This window comes from Bacillus rossius, chromosome 14 (assembly GCF_032445375.1).
Source record: "Bacillus rossius redtenbacheri isolate Brsri chromosome 14, Brsri_v3, whole genome shotgun sequence".
NCBI classification, from domain to species: domain Eukaryota; kingdom Metazoa; phylum Arthropoda; class Insecta; order Phasmatodea; family Bacillidae; genus Bacillus; species Bacillus rossius.
In genome coordinates this window covers 38,121,779-38,141,407 of record NC_086341.1, presented here as the reverse complement: position 1 = coordinate 38,141,407, position 19,629 = coordinate 38,121,779, and the positions used below count along the sequence as shown (strand labels likewise).

The following is a 19,629-nucleotide window of genomic DNA, read 5'->3' as shown; positions in this document are numbered from 1 at the left end:
AGACAGCTCATTTTGGATGCACTATCATAAAGGCAGCACATTTTGGAAGCACCATCGAATAAGGAAGCACATTTGGAAGCTCCATCAACAAAAAAAAAAAAAAAAAAAAAAAAGGATGCAAAATTTACGAGATCTAAGTCTTAGTTAGAAATCAGAATACAAGAAATAAAAACATTAAATTCTTATAATTTAAATTATTTATTTTATTTCTTTACATTATACAAATGCAAGTAAAACAAGCCATTATTGTATGTAGCCAGCTTCCCTCAGTTCCTTGAGTATGAAGGATATTTCTTTGATGCACGAATAGTTTCCTGCACAAAGCGAACCATGTAGAAGTCTTAACCGGTCAACCAATATGTTTGGATCTTTCCATGATGTGTAATCATTCTCTTCTACCACCATCTTCCTTGCACCTTTATAATAAATATTATGATCTCTGGTGTCTTCCGTTTTACCACCAACCTCAGGGTAACTTTCATGTTTGAGACGGTGATCATCACAAGCTTGATCAGATTTATTTAATATATCACGTCGTTTCCAACGTTTCGGTCTCAGGACACCGCCACATTCTTCGATCTTGGCAGCTTTAGGTGCTTCATCATAGGCTATGTCTTTGTCAGCAGCCTCAGAGTCACTGTAACAATCACCGTAGAAGGAATCGTCTTCACCCAATTTACCATAATAATTCGATGTTGATGATGTTGAAGTGTCTTCATCGTCTTCATGCTTCCTTTTTAGGAGTCCATCATTTTTACAAAGTAGGAAAGAACTACTTGAATTCGGCTGGAATATATTCTCACTTTTCACGTTAAGGATTCTTCCATTGTCTTCATTCTTCCGTAAATCATCATCCTCCTTCAATTTTAGTTCTTTGTCGAGATCGGAAGAGCCAAGAAAATTATTGTCGTAATGCAGATCACTCTTCCTTAGGCTAGTAGATTCATCGTTGTCCTCTAGCTTGTACGCAGGCTTGGCGCTACAAGTTCTGCCATGTCTTTTTAGGCTCTCTCTCCGCGTAAACGACTTGCTACATCGAACACAACTTATCATATTGCGCAGTGGATTTTTAACACAGTCATTCTTCTCGTGTTGTCTTTTATTCTTTCTCAAGATAAACTCTTTACTGCAAAACTTACACCTATGTTCTTTCGATACAGCGTCAGATCCCAAATCAGAATTCATATTAGTTACTGAGACTAATGTCAGATGCAAACTAAGAGTTTTAAATTAGATATATTACTTAAATATATTTTTTTAATTATTTCATCAGCGATAATTAATTTATCTCATGCAAAAGTACTTTATGCATGTAGTTCTGCTTTTCAACAACAGATGTCGACACATGTTGCTTGCAGGTAAATAATATTTAGTTCTTTTATGCGGGATGCCTGATGCTCACTAACGATCGCAAAAGAAGGATGGCTTCGATAGACTCCAAGGAAAAGGAAGTTCGTCTTGCATGTTGGTGCTCCACAGATGTCTCATGGCGTAATATTAATTTGACTGAGTAATGATATTTGTCAATTCCACCTGATAAAAAAAAATTGCAAGTTTTGATTTAGTAGCAGAAATTATCGAATTAAATGTAACTCCAATTAAAATGACATTTCTCATTAGACAAAAAAAAAATCCATGCAGAGAGCGGTTCCTCAGAATAGTCAGAAACACTTGAAGAAACCACAGGAATGATTGCAAGAACACGGGAAAAACCATCAAAATATTGACATTAATAATCAGGAGCACACGGAGAAAACCATCATAATATTGGCAAGAATAATCAGGAGCACACGGAGAAAACCATCATAATATTGACCAGATTAATCAGAAGTACTCGGAGAAAACCACCACATGTTTTCCTTGATATCATAAAATTACAGGAAAAAATAATTAAAAATAAAAATAAATTTAAAAAAGAATAAAAAAATGCATAAATTTCTGGCTTGTACAAGAACTCTATCTTTGCTCAACAATAATAAGTTTACAAGCTATCAGAAACTGTTTATGCATTTTTTTATTTTTTTTAAATTTATTTTTATTTTTAATTATTTTTTCCTGTAATTTTATGATATCAAGGAAAACATGTGGTGGTTTTCTCCGAGTACTTCTGATTAATCTGGTCAATATTATGATGGTTTTCTCCGTGTGCTCCTGATTATTCTTGCCAATATTATGATGGTTTTCTCCGTGTGCTCCTGATTATTAATGTCAATATTTTGATGGTTTTTCCCGTGTTCTTGCAATCATTCCTGTGGTTTCTTCAAGTGTTTCTGACTATTCTGAGGAACCGCTCTCTGCATGGATTTTTTTTTTGTCTAATGAGAAATGTCATTTTAATTGGAGTTACATTTAATTCGATAATTTCTGCTACTAAATCAAAACTTGCAATTTTTTTTTATCAGGTGGAATTGACAAATATCATTACTCAGTCAAATTAATATTACGCCATGAGACATCTGTGGAGCACCAACATGCAAGACGAACTTCCTTTTCCTTGGAGTCTATCGAAGCCATCCTTCTTTTGCGATCGTTAGTGAGCATCAGGCATCCCGCATAAAAGAACTAAATATTATTTACCTGCAAGCAACATGTGTCGACATCTGTTGTTGAAAAGCAGAACTACATGCATAAAGTACTTTTGCATGAGATAAATTAATTATCGCTGATGAAATAATTAAAAAAATATATTTAAGTAATATATCTAATTTAAAACTCTTAGTTTGCATCTGACATTAGTCTCAGTAACTAATATGAATTCTGATTTGGGATCTGACGCTGTATCGAAAGAACATAGGTGTAAGTTTTGCAGTAAAGAGTTTATCTTGAGAAAGAATAAAAGACAACACGAGAAGAATGACTGTGTTAAAAATCCACTGCGCAATATGATAAGTTGTGTTCGATGTAGCAAGTCGTTTACGCGGAGAGAGAGCCTAAAAAGACATGGCAGAACTTGTAGCGCCAAGCCTGCGTACAAGCTAGAGGACAACGATGAATCTACTAGCCTAAGGAAGAGTGATCTGCATTACGACAATAATTTTCTTGGCTCTTCCGATCTCGACAAAGAACTAAAATTGAAGGAGGATGATGATTTACGGAAGAATGAAGACAATGGAAGAATCCTTAACGTGAAAAGTGAGAATATATTCCAGCCGAATTCAAGTAGTTCTTTCCTACTTTGTAAAAATGATGGACTCCTAAAAAGGAAGCATGAAGACGATGAAGACACTTCAACATCATCAACATCGAATTATTATGGTAAATTGGGTGAAGACGATTCCTTCTACGGTGATTGTTACAGTGACTCTGAGGCTGCTGACAAAGACATAGCCTATGATGAAGCACCTAAAGCTGCCAAGATCGAAGAATGTGGCGGTGTCCTGAGACCGAAACGTTGGAAACGACGTGATATATTAAATAAATCTGATCAAGCTTGTGATGATCACCGTCTCAAACATGAAAGTTACCCTGAGGTTGGTGGTAAAACGGAAGACACCAGAGATCATAATATTTATTATAAAGGTGCAAGGAAGATGGTGGTAGAAGAGAATGATTACACATCATGGAAAGATCCAAACATATTGGTTGACCGGTTAAGACTTCTACATGGTTCGCTTTGTGCAGGAAACTATTCGTGCATCAAAGAAATATCCTTCATACTCAAGGAACTGAGGGAAGCTGGCTACATACAATAATGGCTTGTTTTACTTGCATTTGTATAATGTAAAGAAATAAAATAAATAATTTAAATTATAAGAATTTAATGTTTTTATTTCTTGTATTCTGATTTCTAACTAAGACTTAGATCTCGTAAATTTTGCATCCTTTTTTTTTTTTTTTTTTTTGTTGATGGAGCTTCCAAATGTGCTTCCTTATTCAATGGTGCTTCCAAAATGTGCTGCCTTTATGATAGTGCATTCAAAATGAGCTGTCTTTTCGTTGTCGGTGCTTCCAAATGTGCTGCCTTTTCGTTGTCGGTGCTTCCAAATGTGCTGCCTTTTCGTAGTCGGTGCTTAAGAATGTGCTGCCTTTTCGTAGTTGGTGCTTCCAAATGTGCTGCCTTTTCGTTGTCGGTGCTGTCAAATGTGCTGCCTTTTCGTAGTCGGTGCTTCCAAATGTGCTGACTTTTCGTTGTCGGTGCTGCCAAATGTGCTGCCTTTTCGTAGTCGGTGCTTCCAAATGTGCTGCCTTTTCGTTGTCGGTGCTTCCAAATGTGCTGCCTTTTCGTTGTCGGTGCTTCCAAATGTGCTGCCTTTTCGTTTTCGGTGCTGTCAAATGTGCTGCCTTTTCGTAGTCGGTGCTTCCAAATGTGCTGCCTTTTCGTAGTCGGTGCTTCCAAATGTGCTGCCTTTTCGTTGTCGGTGCTTCCAAATGTGCTGCCTTTTCGTAGTTGGTGCTTCCAAATGTGCTGCCTTTTCGATGTCGGTGCTTCCAAATGTGCTGTTTTTTCGTAGTCGGTGCTTCCAAATGTGCTGCCTTTTCGTTGTCGGTGCTGTCAAATGTGCTGTCTGTTCGTAGTCGGTGCTTCCAAATGTGCTGCCTTTTGGTAGTCGGTGCTTCCAAATGAGCTGCCTTTTCGATGACGGTGCTTCCAAATGTGCTGCCTTTTCGTTGTCGGTGCTTCCAAATGTGCTGTTTTTTCGTAGTCGGTGCTTCCTATTGTTTTTCCTTTTTTGAAGGTGCTTCCAAATGTGCTTCCTTTTTTGTTGATGGTGCTTCTATTTTTTTAATGTTGTTTTGACTCTAGTATTTTAGTAAATTGTTCTTGATTTGACTAGCGTATTATTCAAACCGGTTAAAGTATATAAACGAGTCCTATACAGCAGGACGCTTAGTTTGTTACTGCCGTTGACGGTGTACGGATCACCTAGTTTGTTTCTTCTGGTGTATAAGTCGCGTAATTGCCTGTTCTTGAGACTTCGATGGCATCTTTACCGTCTTTAACGTCGTACTCGATGGAGGATGTACCATCGACTACGAGAACCATGACGTCGGCGCCGACGATGTTGGAGCAGATCCCGTTGGCAACGCCTCTGACAACGCTGGAGGAGACTTCGATATGTGCTGTTCCACCATCAGCTGAAGTTTCACCATCTGCATTCCAGACTTCAATTCATGAAGAGCGTGCATCGCATCAGTGCAAATATTGTGACGCATCATTTACTAGAACTTCAAATGCGCGCAGACATGAAAGGAGCGGTTGTTCTAATAATGTTCAAAGAATACATTTTCAGTGTATAAAATGTAATAAACTAATTTCACGTCTCGATAGCTTACATCGTCATTATAAAAAATGCTCCTAGACGTATAATGAACATGGTTATTGTTTCGACTCATGTGTTGTACCGGCTAATGAGACTATATAAGTGATATGAACTTCAGTCCGTCTCTGGCTGTGGTGATGAACGGATCGTATAGACATTTAAAGTCATGTAAAAGGCTTAGTACGTACAATAAGAAGACTGTTTGAATCGAGAAATCCACAAAACTTTAGTAATTTGTCAGTGTTGTTTTTTTTTTTGTTTTTTTTTTTTTTGTACTTGTAGTAGATTAGAATGTATGTAATAAAAGTTTTTAAAAGAACTTGTGGTGTTTTTTATTTTCTCAAACCTGTCGCTTTTGTGGTATTTTTTAAAATTAAAGTTAATTGGTATCGGTCAGGGGTCGAACCAAGGACCTTAGTCGATCCAATCAATCAGTATATAGATTACAAATTTATTTAATGAATTTTGAACTTTTTCCCGAATCTCTAGCATTAAAATTACGGATTTTCAAGATGGCGTCCAAATTTCAAGATGGCGTGTGTCACAGTAGTAATTGATTACTGTACTGTAGCGGGTTAGAATAAAATTATCCAGATGGAAATGAACTCTATAATACGAGTACACACACACAAGATGGCTTACTCCAGCAGGTGGTAGCTCCTGGTAGCATCTACTGAACATAAAATGTCGTATCCATAATGGTCAACAAGGACAAAGTCAAATTTCGAGGACAAAGTCAAATTTCAATGTCAAGGTCAAATTTCAAGGTCAAGGTCAAATTTCAATGTCAAGGTCAAATTTCAAGGCCAAGGTCAAATTTCAAGGTCAAGGTCAAATTTCAAGGTCAAGGTCAAATTTCAAGGTCAAGGTCAAATTTCAAGGTCAAGGTCAAAGGCCAAGGTCAAGGTCAAAGGCCAAGGTCAATGACAACAGTTGAGGACAAAAGTATGGTGACCATATAATTATACTACATGGTATCGGCACACTCTAGCAGACGAAAACAAGATGGTGGACTCCAGCGGATGAAGACAAGATGGCGGACATGATGTCATACCAGTTGATGATATAAACCTTGGTATTGTTGGTGGTAGATCAGTCTAGGTAGCTTTCATGGAGGAAGGATTGATCGTTTACTCTCGCCAGGAATCGAACCAAGGACGTACATCGATATAATCAAACAGAATTCAAATACGTTAATTTTTTGATGAAATTTGGAATTTGTTTCATTAAAATCGGATAATAAATAAAGATTTTCAAGATGGCGTCCAGATTTCAAGATGGCGGACATGACGTCATGCTCACTGTCGATATATATGCTTTGAAAAAAGTGGTGGGGGGGCAGTCTGTCAGCAGCCACCACAGGGGGAAGGATCGGTCGCCATTATTAATTTTTTGACCTCGTCGGGTTCGAACCGAGGACTCCGTGCTCCGTATCGATAATGTTTGTTTTTTATAAATATTTTATTAAATTTATATTATTTAAATTATTTTATAATTTTTAAAAAAAAATTTCATTAAAATCGGATAATAAATAAAAAAGTTAAAGATGGCGGCCGTAACGGAAATTGCAACGGTGACGTCATCATCCAATATGGCGGAAAACAAAATGGCGGAAAGTTCGAGAAAACAAAATGACGTCATCCAAGATGGTGGATCCAAGATGGCCGCCGTGATATACTTGTCCCGTTACGTTATGTCCCGTTACGCTGTGTCCCGTTACGCCGGCTGCATGCACGAAAAAGTGTCACGTTACGCATATTGTCACGTTACGCTCGTCCAAGATGGCCGCCGTGACGTCACAGATAGACGTGACGTCAGAGATGTGGCTCGGCACCAAGCACCGCAACCTGAATCCTGTTCCAGTAGCCCCATTCCTATACTACTCATACCTAAGCCCCATAGTTTGACTCAGAAATAAAAATAAAAAGCATAGCTATGCGGACTGCTTACTGTGATTAGTATTAAGTCTAACACAGCAGGTTTGCGGTCCGTCTTGCAATAAAGTTTTCTTTCTTCATTTGGACCAATGTCTAATCGAATATGGAATTCAAAAGTAAATGGAGTTGGTATAGGTCAAGGTCTAACCACTTATACATATATACAACTTTGTGTTTGTGCGTATATATATGTATATAAAATGTTTTCATGTAATAAATCCGCAAAGAAATATTTTTTTTTACGACAGCGAGAGGTTTTTCGATCGTTTTCGGACCTTTATTTTATAGTTTAACATTATCTTAAAGCGGGCGACGACCTGTGACGGGAACATCGGGCCGCTCACCTGACGTGAACATGATGCTGCTGATGATGCCGAAGGCGGCGACGGACGTGGCGTCGTCGATGCCGGACACGGCGATGATGAGCGTGGGGATGCCCTTGGAGACCCCGTAGCCCTTCATGCGCAGGCGGCACAGGCTGGGCACCACCACCGCCGGAGACACGGCCGCTATGATGGACCTGCGGGGGCAGGGAGGTCCATCTCTCCGTCAGACCCGCGTCTCCGCACATCTCCGCACATCTCCTCAACATCTCCGCACATCTCCGCACATCTCCGCTCAGCTTTTTGAACACAAGTGAGTGGTCAGTGTAACCACACACCACCAGGGGTGCTTGCGTCCCTGGTCAAATATTCCAGGTACAAATAAAATTCAAAGCGGACCACGAGTCCAGAGTGCCCAACCCCCCCGCATGGTAGACATTTTTCTACTCTGTCCAACACTTCATCCAGACCATCCTCTGTCTCCTGTAAATTCCTACACGTAATGCATGCCAATTTCCATCCCGGATGAATGTGCCCAGGGTTTTCCCTGTGTCTATGCAGGTTTTACCTGGGCCCAACCTATCTCTAGTTATAGTCTAGATTTAAGAGTGAGGGGAGTTAGTCATGGCGCCTATCGCTGCCATGGCTGGCCAATCCCCTCCTAGCACATGATGCATGCGACCCTCTCCCTGCATGGCTAATCCCAGCATGACTAGGCGTACAGGCTTCGGCCTGAGACGCACCTAGGTCCCTCCCTAACCCCGACCCCTCCAAAATACACTTAGTTTTAGATAGGTTAGATTTTTTTTAACACACCCAGCGACTGATCAAGAGTTCTGACCGCCCAAGGCTAATTATGAGGACGCGCCCCCACAACAGGTGTGTGTGTGTGTGTGTGTGTGTGTGTGTGTGTGTGTGCGCGTGCGTTACGGTCGGCCTAAAAAAAATTACGCGCTCTTTTTAAAATTTCAAAATTTATTGTTAAAACCAGGGAGTCCCAAGCTTTTTTCTGTTCACAGCGCATATAGTTTAAATGTTTTGTCTCGGTCTAGTTTAAATATGTAGGGTAGATGCAATGATGCTAGATTAATAGTTCATGCGAAGACACGATTTCAGCGCCCCCCCCCCCCCCAATCCACGCGCCCTAGGCTGCAACCCAATTAGCCTAAGGGTTAATCAGGCCCTGAACAACCCGCTTCTTTATTTGCAACATACAAGCTCTCGGTGCACGACATTTCGTGAATGGAACGGAAATGTGTAACCATGGTGCTGCCATCTGTGGCGGTTGTCGTGAACCATAGTTAACAAAGCCAAAGGAAAAGTTTATGGCTGTAACTGTTCAATGAATTTAAAAAATATATAATATTATTCATATCGAAAATCAAGGACGAAGTTGGAGTTTGATATTTTTTCAAGGTTTTTTTTTCTCGCTAATTTTTGGACACGTTTCATTACATAGTACAAAATTTTTCTCTGAAAATCGAATGAAGTATAGCTGCTCTGGCAGTATATCGAAGTTGAGAACACAATCTGCGTGCGTTTATCACGCTAGGCATAATTTTAAAGAATTCTACGTTGTTTTTTAGTATTATAAAGTGTATTTTCAACACTGGAACACATTAATTTTCTCGTTACCGAGAGGTTAGATGTTACAATCTCTGGCGAGTTCTGAAAATACTCGCTCGCATTATATTTTTTTCTATTAAACTAGACCATTTAAAATGTATTTTTTAATGAACTTAATGGAAAATATTTTTATCAGTCCTTAAATCATTTTCAGCGTGAAATAATGGGTTAATAAAGTTTTAGGTTACTCATGAGTACATAGCCTTCTTCTTTAAATACATTTTATCAAGTATATTATTCAATAAATCCATGAAATTTAGTTTTCTTTTCCCTGACCCATAAAAAACCTGAGTTTTTCATGGTTTATGAAAAACTATTTTTTTTTATTGAATTTTGGTTTGTTATACTAAAAAAATTAAAGTATTATAGAAGACGAACGATTAACCCATCATTGATTGCCTTCAGTTTATTCAAAGTCTGACAATAAAATTTGCTCTTTAAAGTTTTCTTGCAATGGGGAATCTTGATTTAATGCAACTTTTTGGACATAGGCCATTGCAGTTTGGTCCTCATAGTTGGTTACGTTTGGCCGACACACAGAGCTGATTCGGTCTTGTTTTCTGTGAATTTTCATTTAAATATTGCCGTGACAACGTCTAATAAATCGATGAACGCCTGCTGCACGCACGAAAAAGTGTCCCGTTACGCACATTGTTCCGTTACGCGGTGTCCAGTTACGCTCATTGTACGCTTGCGCCGCATCTATCTCTCTTCCACTTGACTGTTTATAAAGTGAAGTTAAAAGTTAATGTGGTTTTCATTGCTTATTACAACAACAATTTCGGCAATAAAGGTTAATTATTCTTGCATTTTAAAAATCTGATTACTAGTATAATTTCAAGTATTAATTATTTTATTATTAAAATAAAAAGATTCAATTTTATTCATAAAGTATGCAGTCATTTCATCAATGTTTTTTTATGACGTTGTCACGTTAAACTTTCGTCCATAAACCGACTTTACAGACAACCAAATTTTTTAAAATATTTTTTCTATTTTCAGAATTTTTCCATGACAAAACAGTTGCAAAACTGCAATTGTGTACGTTCAAAAAGGTGCATTAAATAAAAAATTTGCCTGTAAGTTGATTAAAAAATTAAACAAAGACTTGCTTCGCATGCAAACCGTTGGTTATTTTATGAATTTTTTTTTTTTAAATTATTAGTTGCTGGAGTTACGAGGCATCTGCGCGTACGTTCCGGAGCAGAGCAGACACGAAGTACGCACACTGTTAACAATTTCCATCAATTCACTCAGAAATCTGGTTGCAAATAATCCAGGGATCTTCGTATATTTACTGACTTTTACTTTCAACACGTTTTCCAAAAGGATATTCTTGGTGTATTAACAAAACATTAAAAAACACTAATGTGTCAAACTAAATGATTGTTAACAATACAAATAAACAGAAATGTACCAAAAATGAAGAGAAATGAATGAAATTTAGTGAAACTACTTGAAATGGAATCGAAATAAACAAACATTAAAAAGTTAAAAATTTACACTTTTCTTTTGTCCACCTGTTTCTTTTTAGAACGACACGTGCAACTATAAAGTCAAAAGTAGCTTGGCTTCTGGGTTGTAGCCGAGTCCTTGGCAAAAATAATTCACCGACGTTTTCGGTCGACATTGCAGTCGCCATCATCAGGGAGCAGTTATACATACTGAGGTAACTGGTGGGTAACTGCTTCCTGATGATGGCGACTGAAATGTCGACCGAAAACGTCGGTGAATTATTTTTTTACCAAGGACACGTGGCTACAACCCAGAAGGCAAGCTACTTCTAGACAATGGGCCGCGAAAGCCTGCGAACATTATTATTAGTGACCGGAAAAAATCGCGATTTCAATGACCTGTAGGATATACTCCATGATCCTCTATGCACGCGGGAAAATGACATCTACTCATTGGCTACTGACTCGTGACACCTGTTAACTCGGACGCCAGTGATCCGATACTTCTTTTGTTGAAGGTTTTTCACTGGCCGAGTGTCATTCAGATAAACTGTGGCCCAATAACTGATGCGGTAAAAAAGGCAAACGTAATTTTGATTCTAGCCTATCACGAAATTGATCCGCGAATTTTTTTCGGTCTCTAATTATTAGAGTCCGGAAAAAATTCGCGAATTCATTTCGTGACAAGATGAAATTCAAAACACGTGTACAATTCTGCTGGTCCTGCTATTGGCTCGCAGTTTAACTGGAGTTCTCTGGGCCAATGAGAGACTATCGACCAAAGAAGCTACCCAGTGGAGACGCCTCACAAGTTAGCACCCAATGAACACGCGCGTCTGCTTGAGAAATGCATAGGATAGTGGAGGCTATCCTAGAGGCCATTGAATCCGCGATTTTTTCCGGTCTCTACTAATTATTAGAGACCGGAAAAATTCGCGGATTCCTTTCGCGATAGGCTAGAATCCAAAAAAAAAGTTTGCATTTTTTACAGCATCAGTGATTGGGCAACAGTTTATCTGAATGATATTCGGCCAATGAAAAAAATTTTAACAAAAGAAGTATCGAATCACTAGCGTCCCAGTTAACAGGTGTCACGAGTCAGTAGCCAATGGGCAGAAGTCATTTTCCCGCGTGCGTAGAGGATCATGGAGTCTATATTACAGGTCATTGAAATAGCGAATGATTCCGGTCTCTACTAATTATCATAAAGTCAATTTACGTCGTGGTTTTTGAGAAGATTTGGGGGACTGGTGGAGGGGGGGGGGGTTGGCATAGGCGTGCCTACAGGGGGGGGGGGCAGGTGGGCCATGGCCCCCCCTAATGTAATCACTCAGATCGGCATTTTCTCTAATGCGTTCGTTAATATTCGTATATTCCTGGCACTGTGACACTCAAACTGTTTTTCAGTGTTGCAGCGTGCTAAGTAATAATATTTTTAAACATTTTATCGTTCTGGAAATACAGCCGCCTTAGTTTATTTAAAACACGAGGTCCCTTAAAATGGCCAAGCAATAAACATTTTTTAAGAGGTTTGTTAAAGCTCTGTTGTCTGAATTGCTGTGTTTGCATTCACTAAAAAGAAGTTCATTTCAAAGTAGATCTGGACCAAGCTATTGGAAAATTCGAGAGGGAAAAATGTGTAAGTAGGTACCTACCCTTTAAACATTGTCTATGGGGGAAAAAAAACGTATTTTCCAGATTGTTAAAATTATACGGATATAAATATTAACTAGTAAACATATCTCGATACTGCACAACAATATAAACACAGCAATGAATAAATGTATTTAGGCTATTTAATATTCTAAATTCAGGTTCTGATTTAAAAATTTAGCAGGGCCCCCTTCCCTAATGGAAATGTCTGGGCACGCCTATGGGGTTTGGACAGACCCGAGCAGCAGACCCCACATCCAGGGCAGGCCCAGCAGGAAGTGGGAGACGGCGCTGACGACCAGGCACTCCACCACCCAGGGAACCAGGCCGATCTTCAGCACGGTGGCCCACAGCTTGCGCAGCGCCGCCGGGTCCAGGTCGAGGCCGGCCCGAGTCAGGATGATGACCAGCGCTATCCTCCTGCGACACACACCCGCTCTAGTCCCTTCCACATCCCGACACCAGTGGCTCTATACAACCTGCGGCAGGGCAATAGTTGGACAGGTAAAAACATACATTTGTAATATTTTCCTTGCTATTGAGTGACACATATGTATATATATATGTTGGTATATAGAGGCAAGCAATACACAAACACATATATATATATATAGAGAGAGAGATATAGAAATATAGAAATATATGTATGGATAGAGATATAGAGGGATAGAAAATCAGAGAGAGATAAATATAGAAATAGATGTATGGATAGAGATGAAGATGTACAGAGAATTAGAGAGAGATAAAGAGAGATGCTTTGTGATTGTTAGAGACCTGAAAAATTCGCGGGTTCATTTCGTGTTTAGCTAAAATTCAAATAATTATACCTTAGTGCTGCTTCTGTCATTGGTTCACTGTTAATCTGGAGGGCTAATGGCCAATTAGAGACCCTCACTCATAGAAGTGTCGAATCACAGACAACCCAGTCGAGATGACTCACAAGTCAGCAGCCAATTAATAGTTGGCATTTGCCCAGGTGTGTAAAGGAAATTGGAGTCTTTCCTGGAGGTCATTGAACCCGCGAATTTTTCCTGTCTTTAGTGATTGTGTATCTACTCCAAACAAATTACAAAAAAAAAAAAAAAAAAGATTGAGGCATTGAAACGCCTGCCAGGCATTACTTTGTCCGCTTAATTAATACTCTAAAACTGACTGGCTGACAGGCAACACACAGTGAGGTCACTGGGGATGGGTATCGAAGTGTTTAATTTTGGGAATTAACACAAACGGTATATTAAATTTAATATACAAAAATGTTGTGGTCTTTGAAGAGCTGTCGGTGTGGGATCCCTGGCTTTCACAAGATAAACTTTTAAAAATGAATGTTTAATAGACAGCCGTGTTTTTAAGTAAGTACTATTTTGAGATAAAAAGTAACACTTTTATAACTGTTATTTTTGCATGAAAGCCTATACCTTACTCTACTTTTCTACATAATTTACACCAATATTAAGACATTTATCGTATCTTACAACCATCTTTTGAATTCCATACTCATAGGAGTCTACCGCCTGATTTAACAACCATTGAGACTTCAGAAAACTCTTCAGAGAAGGACGAAATCTTAAAACGTCTGTTCTTTTTCCCTTTTCCTTCAAATTTCTCCACCAAATCTTTAGTATTGACAGAAAGTCGCCCACTTGGTTGTTCATCATGAACGTTGTTACACACTCTCTTATTCACTGGTGCAACGTCCCCTTAAAATAAATTTGGCAGACTGGTGGATCTTTTAGTTTAAAATGCAAAAAAAGAAGAAACAAATGTAACATCAACCAACAAAACATGATGTCAGCCAACAGGTTATAAACCAAGTTAACTTACATATGTGCTTTTCCAAATATATCCAACTTTTAACATTGATTATATGGGTTGAGAAATATATTAGAACTATAACATTTGAAGTATGGGCCGGCCCTAATTAGAATATTAATATTAGGTTTCCTTTGGCATAGTTAAACTGAATCAGAAACACTCAAAGGTTAAAATATACAATCCCAGAGTTTGAATTTTTAGCGCTTAATGTTCTAGTCTCTTCAATGCAGTAATCTAATTGTCACGCTGTAGACATCACAGAAAAATTGGAAGTATGGAGATTTGAAATTAGCTGGTCAAAGGTGATGTGTTATGCGCTACCAGGGCGCCTTAGCCATCCTGGGTCCCCGAAGAAGGGAGCGAGGATGCAGTCACCATGACCACTCCAGGCTCTTGAACCCTGTCTGTGAACAAGCCCGAATCCAACATGGTCAGAACTGGTTCACAGACAGTCAGTAAGTTGGCAAAAATGCCTACCAAAAACGGTGATGGTCGGGGAATAAAAGGTTGGCAAAAACTCACCAAACAGGGATGGGCTCCTAGCGCTCCGGAAGGTAGCTCACCAGGATGCGAGGCGAAGACAAGCGCCGAACACGCGCGGTTTCCGTGGACGTTTCCATAAATCAAGATGATTAGGAAAATTAGTTAAGTGTAACAAATTTCTACTAGGCACACCGACTGACTAATTACTGGTTAAGAAAGAGATTAGGGACAACATCCCTTGACTAGCCGACTACATTTTCGTATGACGACCGACTGAAGTCTTGCTGTCTGCTGGCCGATGATCCAAGGTGGTCAGTCCGCTAGCGCGGAGCGGATTCCTTGCGAGACTCTTAATTAAAACAGGCGATTGCTTTCGAAATAAAGTGGGGGATTCGGCTTCTAGATCGAAAGGTTCCGAATATTTCCGAGGGGGTGGCTGAGAAATACTGACTTCGATATCTCGACGTTGGTGTTAGTGGCCGATCGCAGCGCGACATACTGAGGGGTGTCCGAACCAAGAAAGAATCAACTAGAGCATCTCTCGCACGAGGCGACTTTGAAAGCATGGAGCTTATGGGGGAGACTAGTGCAGCGCTCTGGTGGCTTGGAAATGAATTACGGGGCACTGCTTGTGGTGTGAGGTGCCAGGGGGCAGGCATTTAGTGGGCGTTCAAACACCCAGGGGAAATAACACGCAAATCCACCACTAGAGGGCAGAGGCGGTACCTTCGAAGACCGACGGGTAAGTGTCCAGTCAATGCGTTGGGCAGGGTTCTATGGAAAGGCTGGAGAAGGGGGGGATTTGGAAACTGCACAATGGTGGGAAATTAAGCTCTGCAGACGTCAGAGACATGCCGAGACATTCGGTAAAACGACACGCGAGTGTGCCTCTAGGTGCTTGCCTCAGGAGACCTCCGAGAAAAACAGGCTCTTGGGAAAACGCAGAGATAAGCTGTCTTGATCATGGCTCGGAGGATAATTACAGGCGACAGGCGTGCATCCAAATGGAAATAAAATTATACACAGGCAATGACTCGCAATGACTCGGCAAAATCAGATCTAGAGCTGGGATTGGATTAGGGAGACTGGCCTGACAAATATTAAATGGGAGTGTACAGAGAGCATAAAAAGTTTAGGTTTTAGCTGCAAAATTACTGGTAAAATTTATGGTTCAAAATTAAAATTCAAAATTGTGCCAAAAAAAATGCTAATTGGCGGCACAGCGTTCATGCAGCCATCTTCATAACTCTAACCCATTTCCGTATCATTCCATTGGTCAAAATGTTTTTTCCACACACTTCACTGATCTGACGATGAATTTCAGCCGCTTTCAAGCCTTTAGCATTAATAAAATGAATCACAATGGGTGGGATTCTCAATCGGTGGAGGCATTTTAAATACTCATAATTAACAGAAACACGGTTGAATATTTACGTAATGACCAGTGTGTCTTGCCAACAGATTTAGGCACACAGCTCGCATAGGCAGAATGCCGACTGCTGCAGCGGACGAATTTCCAAACTGTCCTTACTTTAAAAAAAAGAGTGCATGTAAATCAGTACACGTGATAGAATGAAATTTCTTTGACGATTAAAACGTCGATTCTTAAGGGGTAAAATGGCACAGAAAGCGAGAAAGAAGACCATTTTTTAAAATAATAACACAGCGGGGGTGTTTTGGGTTTCATTTCTTTTCAAGTATTTAAAATTCCTAACATTTTATTGTATCTTTTAGATATTTTAATAAAATAATAATAAATTAATTAAAATGAATTAACAAAATAATTACTCACTTCAAAATAGCTGCTCAATATATCAATTATAATTGATCAATCAATAATAATTAACTAACAATAAACATTACTCACTGTTGAAATATTCACACCATAAAGAAAAACTGTGGGTGTTACTTTTTTTTTTTTTTTAGAAATATTCGGCCATTTGGAACACGCCGAATTTCTGAACGAAATTTCAAATTCATAACAGTTAGCGCTATTTATGCGTGAAATGCAGGGACTGTCTCAGCAGCGCTCTCTACACTGCTGGTTGAACATGGAGGAACGCGAGCGCGCTGCGCTGGTAGAAAATATAAAATTCAGGCATTCGCAGCTGACTTTACAGGATAACTATATCTATTTTCTGAAACAAGCGGATACTCACAATCTCTATCTTAAATTTTTTTCATTCATCTATCTCTCTATAAGTTCAATTTTTTTTGGTAGATTATGAATCATCGCACAAAATGGAGAACGAAAACGAACCCAGCAACGTATATGACATTGTGCTCTCTTTTTTTTTATTTCTTTGGCGAAGTGCTCATTCTCTGGCCTTTTCGCGTCAGAAATGTTTCACTAAAACGTTTCATTAAAATTCGGCCTAAAAAGGTTTCACTTTAAGAAACCCCAACTTTGGAACGAGCGAGCGTGGACCCTCACCTGAGCACGGACACCACCTCCTTGAGCTCGCCGTCGATCTCGACGAAGCCGACGTTCTGGAAGAGGATGCCGACGACCAGCATGCCGACGAGCGCGGGCAGGTTGAGCAGCGAGAAGATCCAGCCGCCGAAGTGCGCGGCGATGCAGAGCGCCGCCAGGCCGAACAGCTGTCCGCCGGGAGCCGCGGTGTGGCCCAGCACGGCGAACACCACGCCCCAGGACAGCAGGCCGACGAGCGAGAGGGCCAGCACGCGCGCGAACTGCCGGTACGTGGGGCAGAAGGGCGGCGGGCACACGTGCTGCCACAAGGGCGGCTCCCAGGACGGGATCCCCGTGTCGGGCTGGCGGCACTTCTTGCACATGGCGAACCACCACGGCCTGGGCCAAACACGTCACACGCATCACACCAAAAGCCAAGAACACGGCCAACAGGCCCTCTGAATGGTATGCTATACCCTTCCCGGAATCATGGAACATCTAAGGCCAAATTCCACTCAGGGCCCATCTCAGCTGGGTGGGTCAGGATGGATTCTAAGAAGAAACGTAGTGCTCCTAGTACACCCTGACGGGTTCAGTTATAGGTGGTGGTGGTGAGGACATTGCCGGGCTTTGCCCGGAAATAACTTGTCTGGTTAGCTGAGTGAGGCAAGCGGCCAAGGTGGTGACTATACTGGGATGGGTAGCCCTGGCCTCTGGTCATAGCTGAAGCCCTAACACCTTCCCGATCGAAAAGGGGGAGTGATCCCTGATGGTTCTGTCGAAATTATTTTCTCTGGAATGTCAAAATCGACCTTCAAGCCGACTCCCAATCCACCCTTAAAGGGTGCTTATTTGTATGTGCCGACCTATTGGTTGGAATAGAATATCATACCAAATTATCAAACATGTTTAGTTGATTCACCAGGTGATAGGGTTATGGTTAGTTGCAAGAATTATGGAGGACCAAACCTACCAACTTTTCTCGCACAAACCGGCCAATATACTCTCTCCTTTTCACGAAGTGTTGCCATTTAATGACAGATAATAAGTGGCACACATTGTCAACAGTTCTGGCAACTCTAGTACCTCAAGCTACACATTATTAAAGTTCTGTATTTTAGATTCTATTATAATTTTGTGCAAATTTACGAACAACACGTTGGTTCATGGGACGAAAAGGAGAAAAGCAGATGTGCTGATGACACAAAGGAGAAAAGCAGATGTGCTGGTGACACAGAGACAGCTTCCAATATGGGAAAGTTGTGCACAGCGCGAACTACCACAGCCTTAACAGGAGCAGGAAACATATACCACAGTCAATACTTGCCAAATCGTTTAGATATAAAAAAAATTACAGTTTTTTTATCAGATGAACGGAACAGGTGCAAAAAGGTGATATTTCCGAGGAGATGCAAGAATCCTGGAAGACTAGAAGATTCACCAAAATTTACACTCAAAGTGGCCATGTTTCTCTTTTCTCCCCATGGAGGATTCTCTTTTAATCACGTTCAAGAACCTTCGTGTGAATTTTTCACAGATGTTAAGTTTTTTGTGAAAACCCTCGTTTATCTATCCTTACATTATAATACTTCTTAATTTTATTTCCTGATATAATTTAGTGCATAAACTATCAACACCGTGCTGTTAGGAAGAGCAAAATGGGGAATTCAGATGTGCTCCCACAGTGACAGCTCCCAAGATGGGATAAATGTGTCGAACTGCTAGCACTTCAACAATATGGAACACCACGTCCTGGGCAGGATCAGGCGACACATTGCACAGAGTTAAGACGCGTATAGTTGTGTAGATATATATCACATCAAAATCCCAAACACGTTCCTTTAATACACCGCCGCGCGATGTACGAATATGGTAGTTGCGAAGAGATGCCATAACCCTGGAACACTAAACCTACCAACTTTTCTCGCACAAACTAGCCATTTTACTTTCTTCTTCTCATGGACTTTTCCTGTTTAACCCCTATGGGATCTGTACTAGGATTTAAAATTCAAGAAGCTTGGTGTACTTTGTCAACACTTGTTGAGCTTTCTGTGGGAACCCTAGTTTCTCAACCCTTACATTAAGATAATAATTTATTTTAGGTCCTGATATACATAATTACGTGCGCAACATGGTAAGATATACCAAGTAAGAGGCATGAGAATGATAGTAACAAGAGAAGCAAGAATCCCTAAAATCCAAACCAGTAACATTCCCCAATAAAACTGATCTTTGCACTCCTTTAATCTCATAAGGTAATTTGTTTAGGTACGAGTGGATGTATACTAAATAAATCTTTGTGTTTTCTGTGACATTACATCCAGGCAGTTGGACAACTTGAATCAGAATGGATCAAAGCAGATTTATAACTACAGCAGTAGCCCCCAGGAGGGTATGCGAACCACCACGATCTGACGTATGCAAGCACACACAACGCAAAAGCGAAACTTGTAAGGTAGAAGAGATTGAAGACATTTATATACAGGAAAAGTTATAATTTACTACAAGCAAGGTGTAACAGAGTGGTTTCATAGGAATAATAAAGGCTTGGGAATGCCAGAATCCTAGTAACTTATAATCGTTGTTAAACTCTCATTAACTCTAGGAGTTCCAAGTTTAAACACAAATGTATCCTGACTTAGATTTTGGAGTTGAGAAATCTAAACA

At 40.1% G+C, this 19,629-nt stretch overlaps 1 protein-coding gene across 4 annotated transcripts in view; it reads right to left on the bottom strand.

Annotated features, from left to right (window-relative positions):
• The window catches only part of LOC134538801 (sodium/hydrogen exchanger 9B2-like), a 203,686-nt gene that overhangs the window by 32,727 nt on the left and 151,330 nt on the right, over positions 1-19,629 (bottom strand). For all 4 annotated transcript variants that reach the window (XM_063380299.1, XM_063380296.1, XM_063380298.1 and 1 more), the window contains 3 exons: positions 16,984-17,361; positions 12,492-12,674; positions 7,543-7,718 (listed from right to left, as the gene is read on the bottom strand). In XM_063380299.1, the coding sequence (XP_063236369.1) occupies positions 7,543-7,718; positions 12,492-12,674; positions 16,984-17,361 (737 nt within the window). The remainder of the gene's footprint in view (positions 1-7,542; positions 7,719-12,491; positions 12,675-16,983; positions 17,362-19,629) is intronic.